The sequence below is a fragment of the Myotis myotis genome, unplaced genomic scaffold (genome assembly GCF_014108235.1).
Source record: "Myotis myotis isolate mMyoMyo1 unplaced genomic scaffold, mMyoMyo1.p scaffold_m19_p_4, whole genome shotgun sequence".
In the NCBI taxonomy this organism is placed as follows: domain Eukaryota; kingdom Metazoa; phylum Chordata; class Mammalia; order Chiroptera; family Vespertilionidae; genus Myotis; species Myotis myotis.
Genome location: NW_023416346.1, coordinates 112,622,326 through 112,649,956, shown reverse-complemented (window position 1 = coordinate 112,649,956; position 27,631 = coordinate 112,622,326). Strand labels below are relative to the sequence as shown.

At 35.4% G+C, this 27,631-nt stretch overlaps 1 protein-coding gene across 1 annotated transcript in view; it reads left to right on the top strand.

Annotated features, from left to right (window-relative positions):
- The window catches only part of IL1RAPL1 (interleukin 1 receptor accessory protein like 1), a 749,920-nt gene that overhangs the window by 710,844 nt on the left and 11,445 nt on the right, over positions 1–27,631 (top strand). Inside the window, exon 8 of the mRNA XM_036304231.1 lies at positions 21,882–22,025. Within this exon, the coding sequence (XP_036160124.1) occupies positions 21,882–22,025 (144 nt within the window). The remainder of the gene's footprint in view (positions 1–21,881; positions 22,026–27,631) is intronic.

Genomic DNA, 27,631 nt, shown 5'->3' with positions numbered 1-27,631 from the left:
CCCTCCTAAACCCTGAGCTTTCCAATTCCCTCCATTTTTACAATTTCCATTTCCCTGACACAAGCAATTCTCCAGATGGAAACTGTTGGGGTTCAGAGTAGGCCAACCCAAAATATCCCATAATGACATATTGATTACTTTGAATTAAAGTCACTTAAGAAACTTCCAGTGCAAGAACACTCTGGCCTCTCTCTTTCTCTGCCCCCTCTTAAAGCAGGAGATAAATCTCCCATGTGAATAGTACCCACCCTGCATGTGAAGGCTAAGAAAGACACCCTTATCACTAGAGTTAAGGAATCCAGAACAAAAAGCTCACATATACAAACCTTGTTGCCTCTTTATTAATTTACTACCCAAGCTCAAACCTTGCTTAGATTTCTGACTAATGAACACTAACATTTTTTTGTCCTGTCAATTCCTCAGACGTTTATTATCTTAGTCTAAAAAACATAAAAAGGTGCCCACTGCAATCATTTCTGTCAGCATTATTATGTTATCTTGAGCATCATTTATGATTTCCCATGCACACATATTAAATTGGCTTTTCTCCTCTTAATCTGGTCTTGTGTCAATTTTATTATTAATCTATCCATAAGAACTCAAGAGGGGCAGAGGGCAAAGTTCACCCTTCCTGACAATACCCAGTAGGACTGGCTCTGGCCTCAGTCCTGGCTGCTCTTGCACCCATCAGCCAGTCATAAACTTCTTCTGCGTTCTCTGTGGTTTGGGTCCATACTCTAACTGTGCCTGACCTCAAAGTGTGGACATCATTATTATTGGGAGCAAAGCAGTTTAATGGTTTAAGAGTATGAACTCTGGAGCAAGGTTATCTATTTAAAACCCAACTAGCTGTGCTGTCTTAGGCAAATTACTTAATTTCTGAGAGCCTCAAATTTCTCTTCTATAAAATGGTGATGATGATGATGATGATGATGATGATGATGATGATGATAATGACTTCCATGTAGAGAAGCTCTGAGGATTAAATAAACTCATATGTGTCAATACAAATCACGATGTCTGACACATGTTTATCACCCAAAAATATTAGCAGGTAATAAACAATTTCTCTGCTCCAACTACATGATATTCTGGGAGATTTAAGATGCAGCAATAATGTGTTTCATTTAAAAAGCCCTCAAATCGCCAAACTGGTTTGGCTCAGTGGAGAGAGCATCAGCCTGCGGACTGAAAGGTCCCAGGTTTGATTCCGGTCAAGGGCATGTACCTTGGTTGCGGGCACATCCCCAGTGGGAGGTGTGCAGGAGGCAGCTGGTTGATGTTTCTCTCTCATCGATGTTTCTAACTCTCTATCCCTCTCCCTTCCTCTCTGTAAAAAATCAATAAAAATATATTTTAAAAGCCTTCAAATCTAATTTATCTTTCATTAAATTGGTCAGCTTTATTTCCAGCAATTGTATTCACTTTGAGTCTATATTTTACCTTATAATAGATTTACTTTAGTTTGAGTATACTGTCCTAAAGGAGATCTTCACTCATTTATTTATGCAGTTAATGATAATTATAAGAGCCTACTATATGTCTGGCACTGATAACATTAAATGAATGGGAAATAAGAACCAATATACTTTGGAATACTATCATCTACTTTTTAAAAATATTTTATTGATTTTTTACAGAAAGGAAGGGAGGGGGATAGAGAGTTAGAAACATCGATGAGAGAGAAACATCGATTAGCTGCCTTCTGTACACCCCCTGCTGGGGATGTGCCCACAACCAAGGTACGTGCCCTTGACCAGAATCGAACCTGGGACCCTTCAGTCTGCAGGCCGACATTCTATCCACTGAGCCAAACCTATTAGGGCTATCATCTACTCTTTAAATTTCATTGATATTAAGCATTCCTAATATTGTGCTTGTAGGGAATGTTTGACTCTGAAACTGTCCAATTAAGGGGATGCTCATTATCAATCCTATTCTGAATAGTTATGTTTAAATACACTGATTAAAATAATATGGCAGTTCATTCATCATGAAGTAGTTTGGGAATTAGCAAATTATCTATCTAAGAGACTAGCACTAGTTAATAATGATAAACATCTAGATTTTCTCTATTCCCCCTCAAACTCATTTTAATTCTTGCACATACATAGTCTTTCTCCCTCCAAAGAAAGTAATCAATAGGAATTAGAGTTGTTCAATAAACTCCCTAGTCCTCAGAATGTCTTTAGTAATGTAATTAACATGCACATCATTTAGGATGAATTGTTTTAAAGCCGGATGAATTTAGACCAGGTGGACTCCTTATCCCTTCTTCTAATGAATCTTTTTTGTAATATGTACTCCTATCCTTATTAGTATTTACCTAGTGCATTTATTTACCGAGAGATACAATAAGACCAAAGAACTATTTAAACCTCTCTCAGGACTCATCTTTGACATATTTAACCACTGGTTTTAGAAAATGGGAAAGCCAAACTTTTCCAAGATATCAAAACCTTCTCATCATCTATATGGTGGCATCTTCCTAGAAAGACAATGACCCATTAAAAACTGAATAGGCATCCAGGAAATACTCATTCAGTCATTGCTGTGGGGGAGACAAAATAATTTTTCCTTTACCCTTCTAGGTTGTTGGCTGAGATACCCCCTGTAATAAGAAACCAGATTAACAGGAAAAAAAGATACAGAATTTCAATAGCGTGTAAACCTCCTATATACAGGGAGGATACTGAGTAACTGAATGGCCCCAGCCACCAACTTAAATACCTTCAAGCTAAAAACCAAATACGATGTTGGGGAAAGGGGCGCATTATGGGAGATTAGCAGGAAAAGCGCAGTAAACAAAGAGGGTAAGGTTGTTATGTAAACAAATTATTGCCTTCTCCAGTGATAAGCGTTTCTAGAAATTTAAAGTCATTTTTCTCTTTCTGATAGAGAGGGAGAAACCCTTACAAATGAAAGTTTTCTTATAAATGTAAATGTCTCTTATATAAGAGTAATTTCTTGATTTTCAGAGCTTTTCCTGTGTCTGCTGTTTCTTAAAAATAATCAGCCTAAAATAATCCTTATGCCAAAAAGGCATATTTTTGGATGGTATATTCTGCTCCCCTTTATAGCTTATGCAGTGCCAAAATATTAAGGAACTTAAGTTATGTTGCTGCAGCATCTGCAAATCAGAGCCATCAGGTTTAACAAATTATCTCCTTGGATGAGATCAGACATTTTGCATTCAAAATTTTCTTCTATACTATAGCAGTTTTCTTACTTCTCTGTTCTCCAATTGTATAAGACATCTAAACAGCTGACCCAAACTTTTGTTCTTGTTAACTAAATGCCAAAACAAAAACCACCAAGAAGAACACCTGGAGGCTATGTTGAATCCAGGAGTACACACTGTCCACTACTAGTGATTTTATACATTCAGTTTCTTGATATGGACATTCCAACATGGTTATTTGATTGCCACCAAACTTACAGGCATGAAAACTAAAGTAGTCAGCTATTTCCTTAGACATGCAATATATGATTTAAGTGAGCTTAACTCCAACTTATTTTTTACCTCTACACTGGGATATCTTTTCAAAGGTCTGTTGATTGTAGTTTTGTTTTTTTTTTTTTTAATCAACTACAGCATGGAGATTTATTATGTAGCATAGTTTTGCATTTTAGTAATTTTGGTAATTCAGTTTTATTCAGTGTGAATTAGAATATCCAAGCAGCATCTCTGTTAGGAAAAAAGAACCACTGGTCTCTGATAATTAGTTTATTTCATAATTAACAATTAACAAGGGGATGAGCCTGGAAAAAACCAATATTGGGATCTAAGAATGATAAGCCCTTCAGTTTTTATCATTCTTGGTGAACTAATCCAGTGGGCCAAAGCTCTTAGTATTTAATTATACATGGGCATAGCCGTTGGAAGTGCTTTATTTGCTCTATTGTATTTTTCACTTGTTTTCTCAACTAAATGTAAATTCTTGATAAAGATCTTTAACTTGTACTTCTTATTATATGTTTTATTAAACATAACCACTTCGATGAGTGGGATGATTAAGTGCATTCTGAGTAATATGAACTTTGAAGCAAGATTTCTCAATCTTGTCACTATTGACATTTTGGGCCAGGTGATTCTTTGTTATGGGGTGATTCAATGTGTTGTCCTACACATTGTAGAATGTTTAGCAGCATTCCTGACCTCTACCCATTAGATGCCAAAATTACATTTCCCAGTTGTGACAAATATTATCTTCAAAGATTGCTAAATGTCCCCAGGGGACAACATTGTCACCAGTTGAGAACCAGTGACCTATAGTATGGATAGCAGAAGTATGAATATTTTAATCCCGAAAAACCTCCAAGATTCTATCAGATGTCATTGGAATTTCAAGAGAATGGGTGTTTGTTATGCCATGGGAAATGATGAACAGGTTCCTTGTGTTTCCAGTCTTGGAGAGTCAACCAGAAGTTACTAGAGCATTGCTTCACAGTCTTTTTGTTGTTACTGCAATCTTTTCAGCATACTCAAATTACCTATAGAGTTGGTTTAAAAGGCATTCAAATTCAATAGTCCAGGGTGAGACTCAAGACTTTAATTTTAAACAAGTTCCTTATTTATGCTGACGGTGTTGGTCTATGGACCACAATTGGCATACCAAGGTCTTTGCCTGGACAATAGATCTTCTAATAAACTTGACAGTATCTTATAGGTAAAGAGCAGCTAGCTCTCTTGAGTTCACTGTTTCCATGACAGAGAAATGAAAGAGGGGGGAGTAAAAACAGTCACTGGGACTAATTTCAAGTAATTGCCTCATTCTTCTTACATGGTCAACACTTTTGAACCTACTTGAACATTGCCCTCATACTCTTAATGAGGTTACTTGTCCCATGTATTCAAAGAAATTGTGCTTTATAGAACACATTTGCTACTCAGAGAGATGTCTGAGGGGGCACTCTCTTCAAGTATTAAATAATTAACCTTTTAAATAAAGAGCTCTCATTGTTGGACATAGTTCTTATATAATTCTCTTTTTTATAAAAGGAAATCTTCCCGGCCAGTGTGGCCCAGTAGTTGAGCATCAACCTATGAACCAGGAGGTCACAGTTCGATTCCTGGTCAGGGCACATGCCTGGGTTGCGGACTCGATCCCCCAATAGGGAGTGTGCAGGAGGCAGCCCATCAATGATCCTCTCTCATCATTGATGTTTCTATCTCTCCCTCTCCTTTCTGCTGTGAAATCAATAAAAATATATTTTAAAAAATAAAAAAGGAAATCCACTTAGAAATGTCTCAACAACATATATATGGACATATATTTTAGGCTATGCAAATAGCAATTACCAAGGAGGAACAAGATATATGATGGGCAGTAAATACTGCTAATTTCCTGTTTTGAATATTTATATTCAGCTAAATTTCAATTATGTATAGTAAGGAAGAGCAGGCATGGTATGAGAAAGGCACTGCCACATATTATTAATCAACGATATGACAGCAAGCAGACAAAGAAAAAAATAACACAGTAATACCACCTGTATAAATAGTTACTTTGTGTTCAAAAGTTCAATTCATTTTTATTTTTTAAAGTATAGTTGGCATACAATCTCATATTGGTCATGTTAGTTTCAGGTGTGCAATATAATGATTCAACATTTTGTTAACATAAAAAACAACAACATTCAAACCTGTAAAGAATTTTTGGGAGTTTATTTAAGCCAAACTGTAGACAATTTCTAGGAAGCAGAATATCAATGTATTGAGATAGTGCTCCTGAGAATGGCAGCTTTGAACCTTGTTTTATACATCACCATCAAAGGAGGAGATGTAAATTTGTTACATGAAATCCATTGGTGATAGATTAGAGAGGAGGGAGAAAGCAAAGTGGGGAAACGGCTGGGATTGGATAAAAAGTAAAATGATAAACACATGCTTCTTTTACATAAGTGGGTTAGGATAGTTAACAGTAAACAATTAACATGGTAATAATAACAATGAGGGAATCTGTGCCAGAGCTGTGCCCTGAGGGGTCCGGAAAAAGGGAAGTTACAAGTTGTCCTGACATTGCACAGGTATGTTATCTTAGGTGCAAAAAGACAATAGACTCAGTAAAGATGGAAGTTGATCTTTGTCAGGGAGGATACTGGCCTAGGACATGACTACCCACTATAAACTGCTTTTTAATTAAAGGTTTTAATTTCAGACCATCCTTTGTGGTTACTGTACGTCTCTTGAGTTTGCAAGGCCACCACGCAGGCCTTTCCTGAGTTAGTCAGGTTAGCATGTGGCCCCTTTTTGTCCACAATTTTTATACCTTACAGTGTAATCTCCCTACTGATTCTATTAATTATCTGTGACCATGTAAACTTATCATAATATTATTAACTATAGTTGCTTCCCCCTTTTCAACTTTCCTCCACCTCTCATCTATCTAGCATCTAATAACAGAAGTTATAAAACACAAGTAAACCTAAGGTGAGGATAGAGGGAATCCACTGGAACTCACATCTTTGTGTTGGAAAATGACAGACAGTTTGAAAAATAATAATTCAGTTGAAGGTAGTTGCAATAAGCCCACCAATACCATCTAGCACACATTTTCATATGTGTGATCAGATATCAGACAGGATAGCATATTCATGGCCAAACACACCACTTATTATTCCTTCTCATGTTATAGAAAACCGGAGAAAAACCAAGCAATACTTAAAGAAATGGAGTTACACAGCTTTATTATGCCAGTGGACTCAGAGGAGGTTGCCTCTCAAATTCTGAGCAAACCAATATGGTGGAAGCCCCTCTTTTATCCCCTTTTGGTGTCTTTGTCCCCCAAATATGGATTATACTTCCGGACCTTTCACGGGCTTTGCAAAAAGCCCCATGTGTTGGGGGTCCTGAGACCATATCTAAGAGCCTGGCCTGGCACCAGCGCTGATAACCCCTCTTTCAGGGGCTGTGTCATGGTTTATGGCCTCTGTAAAATGTGAGCATTTAGGTAACAGGTCTTGCAAGATCAGTTTGTGTAGAAAGGGGCAATGATTTAATTATAGGTTATCAAGAATGTACACTGGGTTTGCTGGCACAGATTCAGATTGCTTGCCCCCTCAAATATCAGGGTTACATTGGAATTAGCCTTTTAGCCTTCTCACTCAAAACTACCTTCATTTTAGGTCAAAACAACTTATTGACTGATGATGTTTCATAAGCTGCTCAAAATCTCAACCCACTGTAGGCTGCTTAGTGATGATTCATATAATGTTGTATGAAAAGCAACAAATCATTCCCATTCACCAAATATACTTTTAGTGCCAGGTATGGGCCAAGCACTGGGTTAGGTGTCCTTAGAAGTTGAGTCACTGCTGCCTGAGGGATGTCTACCACCATCCTGGGGCATTAAAGCAACATTATTTGGGAGAGGGAGATGGCTGTGCATTTTTATGATTGTGAATTCCTGCAGTCAGTTGAGAAATGGCACAACTGGGTCATGAAATGCAAGGTATAACTTTTAATAAGAAGTTTCTGGATATCGAACTTTGACAATCAGATCAGTAAGTGAGAAATTACACATGACACATAAAAACTGCTAACTACTCTCTCAGGTCATACAGTAGGGAAAAAAATGTGTTGATTTCCAATAAATTACTATGGTAACTTGTATTAGATGTTATTGCTGAGAATTGCATTTGCCATCTGTAAGAACTATGTTAGCTATTTGTCTCTATTTTTAGGGCACATATTCTATTTTCAGCATGTGTTCTATGAAGGATGATAAATCTGCAGGTTGATTTCTCTAAATTAAAAGTAGACATTTAAATGTTATTAAAGTTGATTTTATTTCTACTTCACAAAATATCTAATGGTATGTTTTAAAAAGCACAAAAAAGTAGTTAGTTTTTAAAGCCACCCAAGAATTATTTTACCATGAATTCAAATTTGATATGAATGAGGATTGAGTAAGAAGAAACTGTGAACTGTGAAGAAAAAAAACCAAAAAACAAAAGTTACTTGAAAGTGTTTTATTTTCTGACTAGTCACCTGTTTGTGACCTAATGAAGTCTCTTCATGCCATTGTTCTTCATTTTTATCATTTGTGAACTAATTGCCCTTAAGTACCAGAGCAGGAATCCTGTAAGAACATATTAAACCCTCGGTGACTGATATTATATATTAGCCCATTTCTCAGATTTTACAGATTCTAGAGTTTTGTGTCATTGTACCTCATTTTGCAAATCTTGAAAGTGAACTAAAGCAGTTGCTCTTTCCAGGGATTTTCTTACAGTTGTGTTTGTAAAATTGCCTGGGATCTTTAGATGAGAAGTTCTTATAACTGCACAATAGAAATTACAATTCCATAAGATATGCAAGTGAAGTTAAAAGTACTGACTGGTAATGCTTGTTAAATTCATGGAAACTAAAATGGAAGAGGCCATTATCAAAGCTTAAAAGACTGGCACACATAAATTGCCAGACTTAAATCAGTTTGGAACTCTAGTATGTAATGTAAAATGAGTATGATTTGAAAGCTCATTGTTGCTATCCCACAGTTTCAAGGTAATGAATCACAACTGCTTGTTTACACTTTTAATTTTCCCCAAATAAATTTGTCTATATTGTGTAAATATCTCAATATTGAAAATAGCTTAAAGGAATATATTAAAGATATCAAAATAACATGCCATATTGGCTGTCTTCATAAGTAGACTACTGTCACTAGCAACTCAGTAGTCACATAAAAATTGGAATTATTAAAATGAATTATCAACTGTTGAGTACTCACATACCAGTTTAGTTTCCTCATCTGTAAAACACAATTTAACTAAATGGAATTTGAAATCCACCTTTTCTCTAAAACAGGATTATGTTTTAACCTACTTTTTCAGTGAATACTTGTAAACTCTTGCCAATATGATTATTTATATGGAGAAAAGTGGCTTAGTGGTATTAAAAAATTCCTGCTGGACTTGCCTTGCTGACCCAGGCATCTATAACTGATAGTTGGATAAATAGATATGTGAATGAAAAATTAATTTGGCTAAAGAGTTTATCATGACTCTTAGCAGAAACACAGATTGTAAACCACCTTGGGAAATTCTCTTCCAAACTGCCCAGAGTAAAAGGCAAAATATAAGCTATTTTCTAGTATTAGTATTTAAATATATACATCACTTGCCTCAGTTAAGGTTACTTGAAAACCTAATATATTTAAGAGATGCATAAAATTTTTAACTAAAATAGTAATAGTGGTTATGTCTCAGGGCAGTGTGATTCCATGTGATTTTTAATTTATTTTTCATATTCTTATATGATTTTTCAAATTCTTTACAATAAGCATGTTTTGTAGAGTCAGGAAAAAAAGGTGAGAAAAAATAAATCTATTTTTGTAAAGCCACTGAAAATTTTTAAAATGCTTACAGGAAACCTATTATTATTCTGCTTGCAATAAAATCAAGTTATTTGCACATTTTTAAAATATGTTAAAATCTAAAAAAAATATGTTAAATATATTTGGTTGAATATACAATCTTGTTCCTGCATTATGTCTGTCTATATTAAAAAATATTGCATTTTAGGGGAAACTTTTACTTCTACATTATTTTCTCAAGCCACTGCTAATTTTCACCCACCAAAAATCAGTACACAGAGTGAGATGAGAGGATAATGCCTTATTCTTTGTTAAACAGGGCTCTGTTACTGCCATTTTGGTAAAGACAATTTATTATTAAGGACAGACCCTTCATATACGTATCCCAGCTACACAGGCCACTAAAATGTATGTCACCCACTTTATTCTTAACTATGTCATTGTTTAAGTAGTCATTTACTGTTCCATTGGGAGGAAACAAGAAATGGTAGTTTCTGCTATTGGTAGTTCCCAAAATATGCCTATTTCTTCACAGAGTGTTAATGGGAGAAAAACAACTTAAACAGGTGTTGATAAATTCTTGACTTGTGTCTCTTTACAAAATGAGAAAAGAAAGTGGCAAACTTACCACAATTTTCCTCAGCATTTTTATGTTTTCAGAAAACAGAGAGTGATCAAAAAGATTCAAGAGAGATAAGAAATGGATTCTTCTATTACATCCATTGAAGGAAATGAGCCAGCATATGTTTTGATTATTGTTTTTTGTCTTAATAGTCTTTAGCTCTGTAGAATCACTAAGATATTGAATAAAAGTTGTCTCATGAGAGAAACAGCTTTTGCCAAAAACATTTTATGTATTCCAATGCTTTCAATACTAAGGAAATGTGTTAAAACCCTAATGGAAGGAAATTATAATAATAACAAAATTCTGGAGTTCACCAAAGCATTCCATTTTGTATATTGCAATGCGATCCATTTTTATGTGAGTAAAATATTTTATAAATCTATTTTCAACCATGGAATGTACTACAAAACACCTTCCAATTTTTTTAGAAGTGTTCAATATTTCTGTAGAAAATATGGCTTCTTCTGTTGGTTATCTAAGCAGTCCAGATGTTCTGGATTCTCTGGCCAATCCAAAGTGTTCCCAATAGAAGACCAGATTGTTCTAACTGTGACAATATATCCTCTGGTGGAGGGTTGCTTTCAGGATAAACACTGCATCCCTTAACAAAAGGCAATGCCACCTTCACTCTGACAGTTTTCTCTCAAGAGATGTTTTGTAACATTCCATCTGTGCCTGTCTATTTGTATGACATGTCCAGAAGGAAATTCTTAGTGGAGGGAAAGCAAATACTTTTTCTTTAAAGAGATTTTCTTTTAGGCATCAGTGAAGTTTGACACCTTGATATACAATTGCCCTGTCTTCTAAGCTGGTCACCTGAGGCCCATTTTGCTCGTCATTATAGCATTCTCTTCCTTCTTTGTCTGGTTTCTCCCCATCAAACTCAGTTTTATAAGATTAAAGAGGAAGGAGGCTTCCTGTATGTTTGTATGTGTGTAAATACATAATATCTGTGTACATCCACTGCTTTTATAGTCTAAAGGGTAAATGTTTCAGCAATAGAGCTCTGTGTTAGTAATACCAAACTGTACATTTATAAAATATGTCAACTTTCCACTAGAGATAATCATTGTCCTATTTTTCTGACCTGATTTTGGGAACCTGGCTTAACTAATACCATGAATCCTTCAAATACTTTTTGACAAGGTACATGCTGGTTGCTCTGAAAAGGAAAAAACAAAACAAAACAAAAAAAACAGCCTTAGCCAGTTTGGCTCAGTGAATAGAGTGTCGGCCTTCAGACTGAAAGGTCCCAGGTTCAATTCCCATCAAGGGCACGTACATCGGTTGCAGGCTCTGTCCCTGCCTGGTCGGGCACTTGAGGGAGGCAACCAATTGATGTGTCTCTTTCACATCAATGTCTCTCTCTCTGTCTCTCCCCCTCCCTTCCACTCTCTCTAAAAATCAATGGGAAAATATCCTTGGGTGAGGATTAACAAAAAAAAAAAGGAAAGGAAAAAAACATAAACAATTTATTCTAACTGAGAAATCACTACATGAATTTGTCTACCATCACTCATCATGACATACATTTGCTTTCCCTGTGCTTCACACCAAACTACTTGCCAAAAAACTTTGCAACCACTGTGCTACACTGTACCAATGTCTGACCATATCTCTAAAATCCTCCAGCAGAAACAGGAACACGCACAAACCACCCAAAAGTTGCTCACCTATGGTTATGATACTTACAGTAAAACATTTCTTACACCCATATAAAAGGCCTAGCAGAGTGACATTTAAGTGCACAATAAAATAGTAACTTTTATTATTTTGTTAACCATTGCTTGCATTATTGACTCTGCAACTAGACATGGTCTCCTTTAAGGCAAGAAGCATACAGTATTTAATTTGTCATTTTATCACTAGAACTCAAAGCACTATAATAAGTATTAAACCAAAAGAAATTGAATGAATGAAGGAAAAGAAAAACTGAATAGGAGTATCAAAATTATAAAACAATAGATGATTTATTTCTAAATGCCAATAGAATACAAACTTTCCTAGTTCTATAAGACTATAATGTCATTGTATTTATGAATGAAAGAATATTTCTAAGTCAACACTATGAAGTTGAACATTTTTCTATAGAATGAAATTATATTACCAAATCAATGGACTGCATATTAATAATTATACCTCATTAGTTGCTTGAACCTCCTGGTTGCCTATAAAGAGATATTTTTGAAATTGTAGAAAGGGGATATATAAAAATCTAACCTTTCATAGGAAAATTGAGTTTTTTTTTTAATCATCCAATAATTCATTTAGCCAACAAATATTCATTGAGCACCTATTATGTGTCAGGTAGTTTTCACAGTACTTAGGTCAATAAAAAAATGTGAACAAAATAGACCAAAAAATTTCCCTGATGAAATTTATTTTTTAAATATGTGTTTATTGCCCTAGCTGGTTTGGCTCAGTGGTTGAGCATTGACCTGCAGATTGAAAGGTCCCAGATTCAATTCCTGATCAGGGCACATGCCCAGGTTATGGGCTTGATCCCCAGTAGGGGTGTGCAGGAGGGAGCTGACCTATGATTATTTCTCATCATTGATGTTTCTGTTGCTCTCTCCCTCTTCCTTCCTTTCTGAAATCAACCCAGGCTTGTGTCCTGATCAGGAACCAAACCATGACCTCCTGGTTCATAGTCAATGCTCAGCCACTGAGCCACCCAGCTGGGCTCCCTGATGAAATTTAAATTGCAGTGGGATAATATAGACAATAAACAATAATAAATGTGTTAATAAAAAATTAAATATGGTATATAGTGATAAATGCTATAGAAAAAAATAGAAAAAGAAAAGTGGAAAAAATTCCAAGGTTAGGACATGTTTTTGGAAGATTAAACTGAAGGCTTTGTACAGATTACTCCAGAATAGCTGTAAATAATAAAATCTTAATTCAAAAGTAATCAACCCAAAATACACTCTAATTACAATAACACTTTCAATAATGTGATCTTACCTTTTGACCATTTTTTATATATATTTTTATTGATTTCTTACAGAGAGGAAGGGAGAGGGATAGAGAGTTAGAAACATCGATGAGAGAGAAACATCCATCAGCTGCCTCCTGCACACTCCTTATTGGGTATATGCCTGCAACCAAGGTACATGCCCTTGACTGGAATCGAACCTGGGACCCTTGAGTCCCCAGGCCGACGCTCTATCCATTGAGCCAAACCAGTTAGGGCTCGACCTGTCTTTTATTTTTTAACTTTTTATTTTGAAAAACAATCTGCAGACATTACAGAAAAACTTCAAAAAAATAGTATAATAGATTTCCACCTATCCTCTCTAACTAGAACCGCCAATTATTAACATTTTGCCACATTTGCCTTATCTCTCTTCGTCTAAGTAGGTAAATAGAAAGATAGAACAACACTCTGTATAGTAACACACAATACATATTATTGCTGAACCACATGAGAGTAAATTACAGACATCATGACTAATTTCTTCAATGTGAATTTCCTAAAAACAAGGATATTTTCTTACAAAGCCAGAGAATATTTATCAAATTCAGGAAAATTAAAATAATAGAGTGCTGTTATCTAGTATATAGTCTATTTTCACATTTCAGAGATTATCCCAATTATATATTTTATACTATGTTGCCCATTCAGGATTACACATTGCATTTAGTTGTCATGTCTTTTTAGTCCCTTTTAATCTGGGATGATTCCTCAGCCTTTCATCTTTCATGACACTGACATTTTTAAAGAGCAGAAATCATATTTTATTTTTTTGTAGAATGTCCCTCAGTTTGAATTTGCCTATTTCCTACTTTTTTGGATATTTACCTCTTCCTAGCTGGAATACTCCATAAATGATATTTTGCCTTCTCAATGTATCACATGAGGAGGTACATGATGCCAACTTGCTGGATTACTGGTGAAGCTGATTTTGGTCACTCCCTTAATTATTTTTTTATTGTTGAAAGTATTACAGGTGTCCCCCTTTGTTTGTGGTTTCTTTCCCATTGACCTCCTCCACCCTGCACCAGCCCCTCCCAGGCCTTCACCACTCTATTGTCTGTGTGCATATATGCATGTGGGATCACTCGGTCAAATGGGAGTTCCATTTTTAATTTTTTGAGGAAGCTCCATACTGTTTTCCACAGTGATTGGACTAGTCTGCATTCCCACCAGCAGTGCACGAGGGTTCCTTTTTCTCCACATCCTCGCCAGCACTTGTCGTTTATTGATGATAGCCATTCTGACAGGTGTGAGGTGATACCTCGTTGTTTTAATTTGCATCTCTTGGATGATTAGTGACTTCGAGCATTTTTTCATGTTTCTTGGCCTTCTATAAGTCCACTTTGGAGAAGTGCCTATTTAGGTCCTTTGTCCATTTATTAATGGGATTGTTTGTCTTCATTTTAAGTTGCATGAGTTCCTCATATATTTGATAATTAACCCCTTATTGGATGTATCATTGTCAAATAAGTTCTCCCATGATCTCTTTTCACTTTGTTGATGGTTTGTTTGCTGTGTGGGAGCTTTTTATTTTGATGTAGTCCCATTTGTTTATTTTCTCCTTAGTTTTCTTTGCCCTAGAAGTATTGATAAACATGTTGCTATGTGAGATGTCTGAGATTTTGCTGCCTATGGCTTCTTCTAAGATTTTTATGGTTTCACATCTTACCTTTAAGTTTTTTATCCATTTTGAGTTTATTCTAGGTGTAAGTTGATGGACTAGCTTTCTTTCTTTCTTTCTTTCTTTCTTTTTTTTTTTTTTGCATGTACCTGTCCAATTTTCCCAACACCATTTATTGAAGAGACTGTTTATACTCCATTGTATGCTCTTGCCTCCTTTGTCAAATATGAATTGAGAATAATGGTTCAGGTCGATTTCTTGGTTCTCTGTTCTGTTCCATTGATCTACATGCCTGTTCTTATACTAGTACCAGGCTGTTTTGAGTACAGTGGCTTTGTAGTATAACTTGATATCTGGTATTGTGATTCCTCCAACCTTTTTCTTTCTCAAGATTGCTGCAGCTATTAGGGCTTCTTTTTTGGTTCCAGACAAATTTTTGTAGTGTTTGTTGTAGATCTGAGAAATATGCCATTGGTATTTTAATAAAGATTGCATTGAATCTATAGATTGCTTTGGGTAGTATGGACATTTTAATGATGTTGATTCTACCAATTCATGAACATGGTATATTCTTCCACTTGTTTATATCTTCCTCTGTCTAATAAATAGTCAGTGGTAAGGGTACTTTAAGACATTGTGAACATCCGGTCTCATCAATCTTTCACCCAATAATTTTAGCCTCTGTTGATAACTCCTGCCTGAATCAATTATTATTAGGAAGGCAGAAAAATGACATTCTGCTCTAATGAAGACCTTCCCTCTTTCTTAATTTATAATTAGTATGAACTCATGGATTCATATTTTATTCAATTACTGTCATTATTTATTTTAACTTGTCAACCTGTCTTTTAATACATACTACTTATGAATATTTCCTATTTTTTATAGGAAAAACAAAACATATCACCCTTCCTATCTTGTTGTAAAGAGGTAAAACACATTCCAAGGGTAGGCTCTAGCAAACTATAAAGTGAATGATGCAGTACAGGTGGGGTGGTTCAGTGGTCGAACGTTGACCTATGAACCAGGAGATCATGGTTCGATTCCTAGTCAGGGCACATGCCAGGGTTGCAAGCTCGATCCCCAGTATGGGGCATGCAGGAGGCAGCCTATCAATGATTCTCTCTCATCATTAATGTTTCTATCTCTGCCTCCCACTCCCTTCCTCTCTGAAATCAATAAAAATATATTCTAAAAATAAAATAAAAATAGAGAATGATGCATTTTTCCCTTTAGTATTTCATTTTATTTTTAATTTTAATAGTTTATTAACATGTAACAATTCAGTTCTAAGGGGTTGTGGGAGCTTAGTCGAACTAGGCCTTAATGATGGGTTCTACCTAATGACCATATGTGCATTCTTGATTGGCAGTAATTTAAAGTTAATTTGGTACTTTGGCTGAAAACTTCTTTCTAATATGGCAAAGTATATTACTTTGAAGGTAATCTTTTGCCCAAATGTTTAATTTAATTCACCAATCAAGCTTCTACATTCAGAGACCATTATTATTATTATCATTATTATTAGGTATACACTGCCTCGTTCCAAAAAGCACATTTGCAAGAGCAAATTGCTATCTTTACGTACTAGTTTGTACCTTCCCAAAATATTTCCTTGCTATTATGTGAATAGCAATTCAGCTTCTTAATGTGTTACCAAAAAATTATAACTACTTCTAAATTGCATTGATGTATTGTAGAATTGAGTTGAACATCTTTGTAGGCTGAACATAATAATTCTCCTGCCAGGAACAAATAAGTTATACTGCTCCAGAGAAATAAATATGCATATGAATTTATGTGGATGGATAAATCCTTATAAAGTTAAGCTCTTCATAACACAATGAAAGAAGAGAAAATGTACTTGGTGAAGCTAATGAATACACTGGGATCATTATATTGTCTATCATGCATTTTCCCCACAAACTTGCATTTTACTGCATATAAATCAGAACAGAGCATTTTAAATGACTTTATATAATGAATGAGGCAATTTTAGGATGAACTATATAAGAATAAGCCACCTAAAATATTTAGTCATACCTTAAATAAGATTATGTATATCAGTAGACAGAGAGATACAAAATGAAAACTTTAAGTGAAGAGTTCAAAAATACATATAAATTTTGATTTAACTTTATTAGCATTTTTACCTCGTCAAAGATACATAGCAGAAATTGTTTGTACACAATAACACCAGATACAATAAAAAAAAAATAGGGTCCCAAAATATACGAAGTATTTGCGCCAAGATTAGTGTAAACCAAATGCATTTATTATTTGCAATGTAATCCAGTATACTAAGAGATGGTGTGCGCTTTATTTTAATTAGCTGTTTCTTTTAAAGGGTTCTTGGTCCAACTGTCTTGATAAGAAAAAAAATTATAGTCATTGCTCAAAATGCTTGTAGCAAATTTAGTTTAAAATTGAAGCAATTTATTCCAAAAGCAATCTACTACTGCAACAATAATCAATGTGTTTTCCCTTAGCCCATACTGGAGCTTTCCAAGGACTATTGTTAGCTGCCTTTAACTAAATAACTACTGGTGCCCTTAAATGTAACTCTTGGCACTTTTTCATTTGTTGTGTTTAACCAAATGCCAGTTTTCCTTAGGTTTGCCTAGCAATTTTGCTTTACAATTTTCAATATTCAGTCTCAGTCCTTTAAAGTGGGCAAAGCCTATCATTTTAACAAAATAACACAAAGACTAAACATATTTTAAAAGGTCTGTGCTTTCTCTTTCCATCCTCTGATGTTGAATTGTACTGAAATTGAATCTTTTTTTATTTTTTAAGTGCCGCCACTATAAGCATCTTGAACTTGAGCTGAAAAGCAGGCCCCAATTCAAAGGATAAAATTACATTTGCTGGGGCAACACCATTCACATTATAATGCAAAGATATTCTTTGAAATTAGTGTTTTGGGTTTCTTCAGATATATTCCCAGAAGTGGAATTGCTGGGTCATAAGGCAGTTCCATTTTAATGGAAAGATAAAACACAGAAGTGGGCCCAAATCTTTTCTTTTAACTGTAACAGAATTTAACCCCTAGTAATTTTGTCCTCATTCAATGTATAAGCAATAATGGGTAGCACTCATATTAATGAATGTGTCCAGCTTGGAGCAAAAGAAATGTAGCAATTAAATTTAATAACCATTTCTTTAGGAGCTTTTATATATGCTTTATAAACCAATGTGAATAACTTAAATCAAATGGAAAAATTTTTAACCTGCACATATTTATAATGCAAAAGCATATAAATTACTCTTGCATGAAAATAATGTAACTGAGAAGCAGGCACTGGTGTGTGTACTATTCAGAAAAACACATTTCTTTTCTGACTCTCAAGGATGTTATAAGAACACCATGCTTCTGCATGTAATTTTACAGAAGTATCTGGGAACAGTCTGAGATAATCTTAGGCTTTCAGTATCAATTAGCTCCTTGTAAATGCTATTTCTTTTGACAAGATTTTGCTATTATTAGTAGTAAATGACTATCATATGGCTCAGAAAACTTATTCTTGCTTATTGCCTATACTCTAGATATATAACTTTTCATATGTTTGTACCTTAAAGGAGGTATTCATGTGACACAAGACCACTTTGTAATTGCTTAGCTACATTGACCCTGCTCTCTTTTTCTCATTACATTTCAGACAATACTATTTATTGGCCTAGTAAATAGTGTATAAAACTTTCTGAGTGGCTCATGACATCTAGAAATGGAAATCACTAATATTTGGGCAATTACTTCTCTAAAAATAAAAGACTTTATTTTTATATAATTTTTCTCTAATTTATACATACTCAATTTTTACAAGTTGAAAAAAAAAACTATATAGAGACCAATATTATAAATTCCATCTGAAGAAAATGAGAACTCTCCTTACTGGATTAATAGTATTATGTCCTAGGCATGTTTTTCCATGTTTCTAAAGATATTTGACTAGATAAGGGTGCATAAGACATGTTGGATGCCCAAGCCCAGTGCCATGCCTCGAGAATCAAAGAGTGTGCTTGGGGGCAACACAGAAGAACCCTTCCCTGCCTGGGAAGTTATCTACAGCATAACAGCTGTCCTGACTTCCATTTCTCTTTACAGCTTCTCCCCACATAGAACGTAGGTTAGACCTTACAATGGCTCTTTAAAATTTTTTTCAAATAATTGAAGTACTATTCACATAATAAAATGCATAGATCTTAAGCATTCAGCTTAATAAGTTTTGACAAATGTATGTACTTCTGTATCCAACCCCCCAAAATGCAGAATATTTATTGCACCCCAGAAAGTTTTCTCTTACCACTTTCCAATAAATATTATCATAACCCATTCACCAAACAATCATTTTGTGATTTCTATAACTGTGCTTAATTTTGCCCTGTTCTTAGACTTCATTTAAATAGAACTGTACAAAAAAAAAGATATTATTTTATATCTGGATTCCTTCACCTAACATCATTTGTGAGATTCATGCATGTTGCATGTATCTGTAGTTTATTCCTTGTGCTGCTGTGTATGTTCTAGCATATGGACACACAACAGGTTGTTCATTATCTCCTGTTAAAGAGCATTTGGGTTGTTTCCAGTTGTGGCTACTTTGAATGAGACTACTCTGAACATTCTTGTACACATCTTCTTGTCGACATCTGCTTATATTTCCTTTGGGTAAATACTTAGGAGTATAATTGCTGCTGATAGGATGCATTCATACTTAACTTCGTTAGAAACTACTTCAGATTTTCTAATATAGTACTGCCATTGAGCACTTCCACTAGCAAGGTTTGGGAGTGGAAGTTAAGCATTCTCCATTAGTTTTCCATTTTTTTTCCTCCCAAAAGAAATTTTAGAGTGATCAATTTCAACTGTTTAATGGGTTAACTTAGAAAAAAAAGAATGAATCTTAAAAGGAGCCATAATCTCCCATCATAATCAGTGTAATTTAAAGCAGATTTTTCTGATGCATAAATTAGCCTACTGGCATGTTAGAGCATTATGCGGGCTTCTTTGTGTGGTGGAGTTTAACACACATAGAACAAGTTTTGAGAGAACAAGACTCATTGGACCCCACAGTATTATCTACTCACTTATCCTTTCTTTTCACATACCCTTGGGAAAACATTATGCTGAATAGCATTTTATATTTCATTTTTGGTATTTTTGTGGTACCATTTTATATTGTCTCTCACAAGAGTCAACAGATAACACTGTCTGATATTTATAAATCCAAAATATTAAATTTCCTGGAGGTACTTTTCAGTATTTCACACTTCATATTAATTTACTTAGACCCTAAAAGATTTAACAGTTCACTTTATTTTTCTTTCTTAAATTCATGAAATCCAACCACTTTTTCTAATATTTTCTTCTAGTCCTTTTTAATTTTAATAAGAGCAGGAAAACATACTTGATAAACTGTTGACTTAGAAATGAAGGACTAGAAAAATTACAAGTATGGCTGAGGTTTTTCTGCAATGCAAACACACACACACACACACACACACACACACACACACACACACAGAGTCCTTGTGAGAAAATGATGGCCACACTTTTCAGATTATTTATCACCAATACTGCACTACACCCAGGATGATTTCACCCCATTAAAAAATCTCAGGAATGATCTTGTAATCCAAGAGTAGTCATCACTACAAAACCATGCATTAAATTTCCTAATCTAAGCCTATTATAAAATTAGATAACCCTCTAGTGGTATCTAAATTACAAAATCAAAAATACCATTATTATAGAGCCATAATTTCAGAAATATTTATCTTTAGTTGTAATTAAGGAAAATAGTACTTTTCAAGGTAGTTGTCAACTGCAGTGAGCAATGGCTACCCATCAGTAGCCATATAGACTACAATGATCAAGGACACATGAATGCAAAGGCAGTAATTTAAAGTGATTTTCAAAGTCTGTGGAGTCTGGTTTAATGTGTAAATGCAAGTAGCCTTGAATTTGTTACAATATCCATGAATTCTAAAGAAGAAAAAAGTTCTAGCCGGTTTGGCTCAGTGGATAGAGCATTGGCCTGCAAAGTAAAGGGTCCCTGGTTCAATTCTGGTCAAAGACACATGCCTGGGTTGTGGGCTCCAACTCCAGTAGGGAGTGTGCAAGAGGCAGCTGATCAATAATTCTCTCTCATTGATGTTTCTATCTCTCCCTCTCCCTTACTCTCTGAAATCAATAAAAAATATATTTAAAAATAATAATAAAATAAAGGAGAAAAAAGAAGTGAATATTTTATCCTGAAAAAAATTGATAATTTTTATGTAATGTAGACATTTAATCGGAATAAGAGAACTTGTGTACAGTGAATAGCAAGAAAATAATTTTTTTTTTGGTTTTGATAGAATGTAGTAACATGTGAGTAGCCTAGTGAAAGGAAAACACTCCCAACATAGTCTGGTGTAACATCTACTAGGTGGACTATCTCTTTAATCCTAGTAAGCATGCAGCCCCCAAGACTATGGTAAACCACACTGGCACCACTTTATTCAGAAAAATGTAGGACAGAAGTCATTGCTCCTGGCAAGAGACAGCAGACAATATTGATTAGATGGTATACCCAACACTCTCTGAAACAGTCCACACTGCCCCTCAGAAACTGTGTTTTTTCGCTCATCTACCTTTAGTCCCAGCCTTCAAGTGACAGCTCAGGTGAGAAAGATAAAGATTCACATTAGGGCAAGCCAGTGTGGCTCAGTGGTTGAGTGTCAACCTATGAACCAGAAGGTCACGGTTCAATTTCAGGTCAGGACATATGCCCTGGTTGCAGGCTCAATCCCAGTGGGGGGCATGTAGGAGGCAGCCAGTCAATGATTACCTCTCATCATTGATGCTTCTCTCTCTCTCTCTCTCCCCCTTCCTCTCTGAAGTCAATAAACATATTTTTTTTTAAATATTCAGAAGTCATCCTGGCTTAAAAGCTTCATATCAACAGAAATCAACTCTATAAGCATAGCTATTAGAATTCTTACAAGGGTTTTGTTTATATGTAAGAGTTATTTCACTCAGGCAAGACTAAAATTATTTTTTTCCAAACAAGTATTTATAATTCTGTCAGTCCAAATGCAATCTAGGAACATAGGTTCATTTTTACCACAAGCAATGTTGCTTAGCAACAGTTATCATATACCACCTCATCTGGTTACCAAGGAAACAAAGCTAGAAAGTTATTGAAAGGCCACATTTTCATGCAAAAAGGAAAGGGGATGTGTTAATGCATTGCCCACATCTGGTCTCATCCACAAAACTGTGAAATCAAGTTGAATTTATGATTTTGGGTGTGAATATGGTATAAATCTCTCTTGTGGTGTTTTTCCTAGAGCTGATGTACACAGTTGAACTTGCTGGAGGGCTAGGTGCTATCCTTTTGCTGCTTGTTTGTTTGGTGACCATCTACAAGTGTTACAAAATAGAAATCATGCTCTTCTACAGGAATCATTTTGGGGCTGAGGATCTGGATGGAGGTAAGATGAGTTCCCTCTTTTAATGTTTTTCTGAATATTCTTATTCATTTCTGTCTCTGTTTCACTGAGAGAAAAGACAAGTTAACTTCGTTAACCATTAATAAGAGCTTTAGAATCCTTCAGTGTTCAATTTGTAACTTCATTTTTTTACATGGAACTATATGTGTGATTCTTTGGAGCCAATAGGTATTTTCCTCTGAAAATTGTAAAGCAACACCTGCCCTCTTTTGAATTGTATTCCAAACACCACTTGTGAATTATAAGTGCTGATTACAATGCTATCAGAGTATTCATTTTCGCTCACATTGTAATCAGTACTGAAAGGCCAGCTTTACTTTTCTATATAGGTAAGGAGTGTCTCTTTTAATTGTGTTCCCTAGCCTGGTAGTTTGAAGTGAATCTCAATTTGTTCCTTATTTAAACTGATCAGTTATAATAAACTGTACTGAATATTTTAGAATTCACCCAGCAATCTTTTTAAGCCTGTTTATTTAGCTGTAATTAGGCAAGCTAATTTTTATTCTAAGTGTGGACCAACAGATAGGAAAGTGCACAAGCATATTGTTTTCATAATTATACATTTATTAGTTTTACTCAAATTGGACAAGTAAATATTATTTTCATAGAAATGGTAATTGTTTTTGCCTCTGGTCAGTCATAAATATGCGTATAATCTAAGAGGAATTTAGGTTGCTAAAAATTGAGCTCTTTAAACCACCTATTAGAGGACTTAAGTTTTTTTTTTTTTCCTTTTTGGTCCTTTGAAAATGGTTCCTATATAAGATAAATTTGCAATACAGGAAGCATATGCAAATTGACAATAAATAGTTCAGATGATGGTTTCTCGATGATATTTATAAACTTCTTTTCATTAACTGTCAGCTTTACACTAAATAGTACAAAGAAAAAATGCCCATGGTACCACATTTCCAGGTCTTCTGGAAGAAATCCCCAGGTAGAAGTATAGCTTGCCAGACTTGTGAGGAGGAGCAGTTCATTTAGCATCCCTAACACTCCTCTCTATTTTTTTTTTGTTTTAAATATATATTTTTTTATTTCAGAAAAGAAGGGAGAAGGGATATAGAAACATCAATGATGAGAGAGAATCATTGATCGGCTGCCTCTTGCACGCCCCACACTGGGGATTGAGCCCGCAATCTGGGCATGTGCCCTGACCAGGAATCTAACCACGACCTCCTGGTTCATAGGTTGATGCTCACCCACTGAGCCATGCCAGATGGGCTTTAACACTCCTCTCTATTTAACCTCCCCTTTCCATTAGGGTAAAGTCTGTGCTGCAGCAAAACTGTATTTTTTTTCTTTTAAGTGCTAATTTGCCTATTTCTTCTTTGTTCCTGATTTTCTTGCCTGTTTATACAAATTATTCATATTTTTGCTACTGCTTTAAAGAGATATGAGAAAGGTGTCAATGTCAGAGCTGTTATTGAATGGGTACCAAGCAATGTGCTAGGCATTCTTAAAATCATTCTTGCTAAACCTCAAAAAATTCTGAGGCCAGTTATCATCTCCATTTTATTGATATAGAAACTGAGGCTCCCAGAGGTTAAATAACTTACTGAAGAAAATATCACAAGTATTATGGTTCATGGCCAAGATGGGATTTGAAAATAGGTCAATTTCCAAAGCCTTTATTTTACTGAACACTGAATCCCTATTATTTTCAACCCTATAAAAATTTAGTATGTTCAGTATAATCTAAAGATCCACTATCATTGACACAATAGAAGATACTTGGAAAAGCAATTTACTTAAGCAAGTCTCACTTTATCTATTAACCCTATTTTTAATATTTTTATTTTGTGTTCTAATGACATGAATGATGTTACCCAAACTATCAATTTCTAGTATGTTTTTTAAAATTTGAATTCTTTACTGTTGAAAATATTACATGTCTCCTTTTCCCCTCTAGTATGGTTTTTATTTGTCATGTTCTACATGGTAGGAGATTCTAATGGTTTTAGATGCCTATGAACCTTAGTCACATCCCCTTGGATCCGTCAACACATGCTGTTGTGGTTGAATGATTATCTGCTCCGTCAGTGGCAGAGAATTTCTCTGACATCATCAAATTCCCATTTTCCTAGCTGTCCCTCAAGTCCTTTCACCTTCCAAAGAAATAACTGTTAAGAAGAGACACCAGGCTTTTCATATTCTTTAGTTGGCTTCTAACAAAGAAATGCAATTTGAAAGTCAAAGCTGAGCAATGTCTCCCTTATCCTGACCACCTTTTCACCTCCTCTGAAAGGGAAATACATAAAATACTTTCGGAAGTAAAGGAAGGTCAAGAGTGTGAAGAAGAACAGGAAAAGAAAGTTTAGCTAATATTTTGAAGTAATGCCTTACTATGGTGACATGATAATAGCCAATTCATTGACCGTTTATTGAATATTTATCAAATAACAACCGCAGTGTTGATTACTTTATTGATACTCAGAGAATCACACAACCAGAAAGACAGAATATAAACCCAGGTCTAAAACACTACAAATCCCAACTATTTCAGCAACTGTGTCAGAGTAGGAGAGGAAATATTTGGCATCAGAGACACATTCAGCCAGTTCCTTGTAGATTATTACAATAGGCATTGCCTGGCTCTATCAGTTCTATATCAGGATTCCAAGATAGAACATGTTGCTGCTTTGCACCCTCAGTTTGTTCACATTATTCCCTGTCCCCCTCTAACCTTACACTTTGTTGTTGCCCCTGAACTTGGGCCTTAGCATTTCTCTTCTGATTCTGCAACACTCACCTTTCTGGATCATATTTACAACTCTATCTTTAATTGTTATGCACGAATAACTCCTTAATTCCAGTTTCCTTGTTTTAGTATCATTTTGGTTACTAGGAGGACCAGGACGCAAAGGGTAGTGCTGGCACTTTTAGGGAGAAAACCAATGAGGCCAAAGAACCTGTTAAATCACACATGACGCCATAGTGCAGAGTTTTATTTTTTGGTATTTTGCTCCATACTTCATCTGGTCTTCCTTTCTTCCTTCCCTTCTATCCACTGAACTGTTCAAATAACCCTATTATTATTAGAGAGATGTAATAATATATGCTGTAAGAAATTGGAAAATACAGACAAGCAAAACAAAATCCAGCACATTCCTGCCCTGACTGGTTTGGCTCAGTGGATAGAGCGTCGGCCTGCAGACTGAAGGGTCCCAGGTTCAATTCCGGTCAAGGGCATGTACCTTGGTTGCGGGCACATTCCCAATAGGGGTTGTGCAGGAGGCAGCCGATCCATGTTTCTCTCTCATTGATGTTTCTAACTCTCTATCCCTCTCCCTTCCTCTCTGTAAAAAATCAATAAATTATATATTTTTAAAAATCCAGCACATTCCCACCAATCATGGGTCACCATTATTAACACTTTAGCACATGTCCTTATGGTGTCTTCCAGATGTGGGGAAGACAGTTGTCACATGGGAGATTTATCTCTCCCTATGGGGGTAGGTGGTGGGGACAGAGACATCAGAGTGTTCTTGTAATTTCTTAAGTAACTTTAATTCAAAATAATCAACATGCCATTGTGGGATATCTTGGGGCAAAATAATCAAGCCTGGAACAATTTCCCACTAGATACTCTGTAGGGATCAGATGTGTCTCTAAATTATGTTAATTAATTGTATCTCTTGAATAGCACTGATTTCATGATGGAGGGTCTGTTTCCAATATCCATTATACTTAGTAAAAAGCTGCTAATTTTAGCAATGAAACTTGATTTCTAACATCCATTGTACTAATTAATGAAGTATCTACTTTTGATCAGAAATAAAAATAGTTGATGTGCTTGCAGTGCTGCCTCTAGAGCAAGCATGTCAAACTCAAAAGCTAACACGGGCCAATTAACAAGGTTTAAGTTTATGTGGACCACAAAAAAACAAAAGCTTCAATTTTCATAGAAACGTAGGTTTATTTCAATAGAGACATGCTGAATACAAAGGGCTGAAATAAATGAGTCATCATTAACATAAAATAATAGAACATTTTATTTTTTTTAAATATATTTTATTGATTTTTTACAGAGAGGAAGGGAGAGAGATAGAGAGTCAGAAACATTGATGAGAGAGAAACATCGACCAGCCGCCTCCTGCACATCACCCACCAGGGATGTGCCCGCAACCCAGGTACATGCCCTTGACCGGAATCGAACCTGGGACCTTTCAGTCCGCAGGCTGACGCTCTATCCACTGAGCCAAACCGGTTTCGGCACATTTTAATAAAAATTAATATTTTTCTTGAACATTAACTTACAGGCACTGAATAACTGCACAAATTAATAAGCGTAACGCAAATAAACCTATTTTTCTTGTTCTCAGAAAGTGAAATATTTCCTGTTGCACACACCAAACAAGTCAGTACAAGACTAATGACATGGCAATCAGCTGCTAAAATATTCTCTGCTAGTATTGGTGGAGAGAAATGGTGTGCCTGTGCATAAGGTGCGTAAGGGAAATGAATGCAACATGATTATAGTAATCAGTAATTAGCGAACATTATAGTTTGTTATTAATATATAGAGACCTGGGGCACGAAATTCCTGCACGGGCAGGGTCCCTAGGCCTGGCCGGTGATCAGGGCTGATTGGGGACTTCCAGCTGCTGGGGCCTCCCCCAGCTGCTGGCTGGGGCCTTCCTTTGTTCCACACCACCCCCTGGTGGTCAGGACACGTCATAGTGAGCAATCAAACTCCTGGTCTCCAGGTCGAACTCCCAAGTGGAAACTTTACATATATATATGTAATTTATAACAGGATGTTGTAAAAATTAAGTTATGAAATTTTTATTAAAACATTTCTTACATACCATTATATTGGCTGGGCCGTAAAAATATTTGTTGTGGGCCAAATGTGACCCACAGGCCACGAGTTTGACATGTTTGCTCTAGAGTGTTGTCTTAGTCTAATTAAATGCTAGCTGACCATCCTGAAAAAGACAGCCTACTATCTCTAGAGGAGAACTTATACTAACACAGTATCTCATCATTTTTGCTGGAATAACTATAAAGAAAACAATTATTGTAACATCAGACTCTTTTGCTCCTCCCTGCCTCTGCCTGGGGTTTCCCTTCCACTTTAGTTTAAGAGTTTGTATAGATGTAATCCTTTCTTCCTTCCTTTCTATTTCTCCTCCCTTACTGTCTCATACAGGTTATATTTTCTCCCTAACTTATAAAGATTTTCCTCATAAGTCTAAGAGCTACTTATTTTCTCCTTCATTGCTTCAAAAATGGCACTATAGACACATTATGATTGTCCTTTTTCACTTTAAGAAATGAGCACTTACTAGTAAATGCTTACTACTTGTAGAGCATTGTGAATTCTAGATTCCTTATCTCTCTTCTATGAAAGGAAGGCTGAACGTAATGAAGAAAAGAATTATTACTTCCAAAATTTTGCAAAGATGTCTAGATTCTATAACTGGCTCTACAAATGAAAAAAAATAGCTATTTAAAGAAAAACAAGGTTCTAAACTTATAGGTAGTCTAATAATAGAAGAAAACAGCAAGTAACAACTCTTACATGATTATATTGGCAAATGTCAGTAAGGTACTACATAAGTTTTCTTTAGGAAGTAACTTAT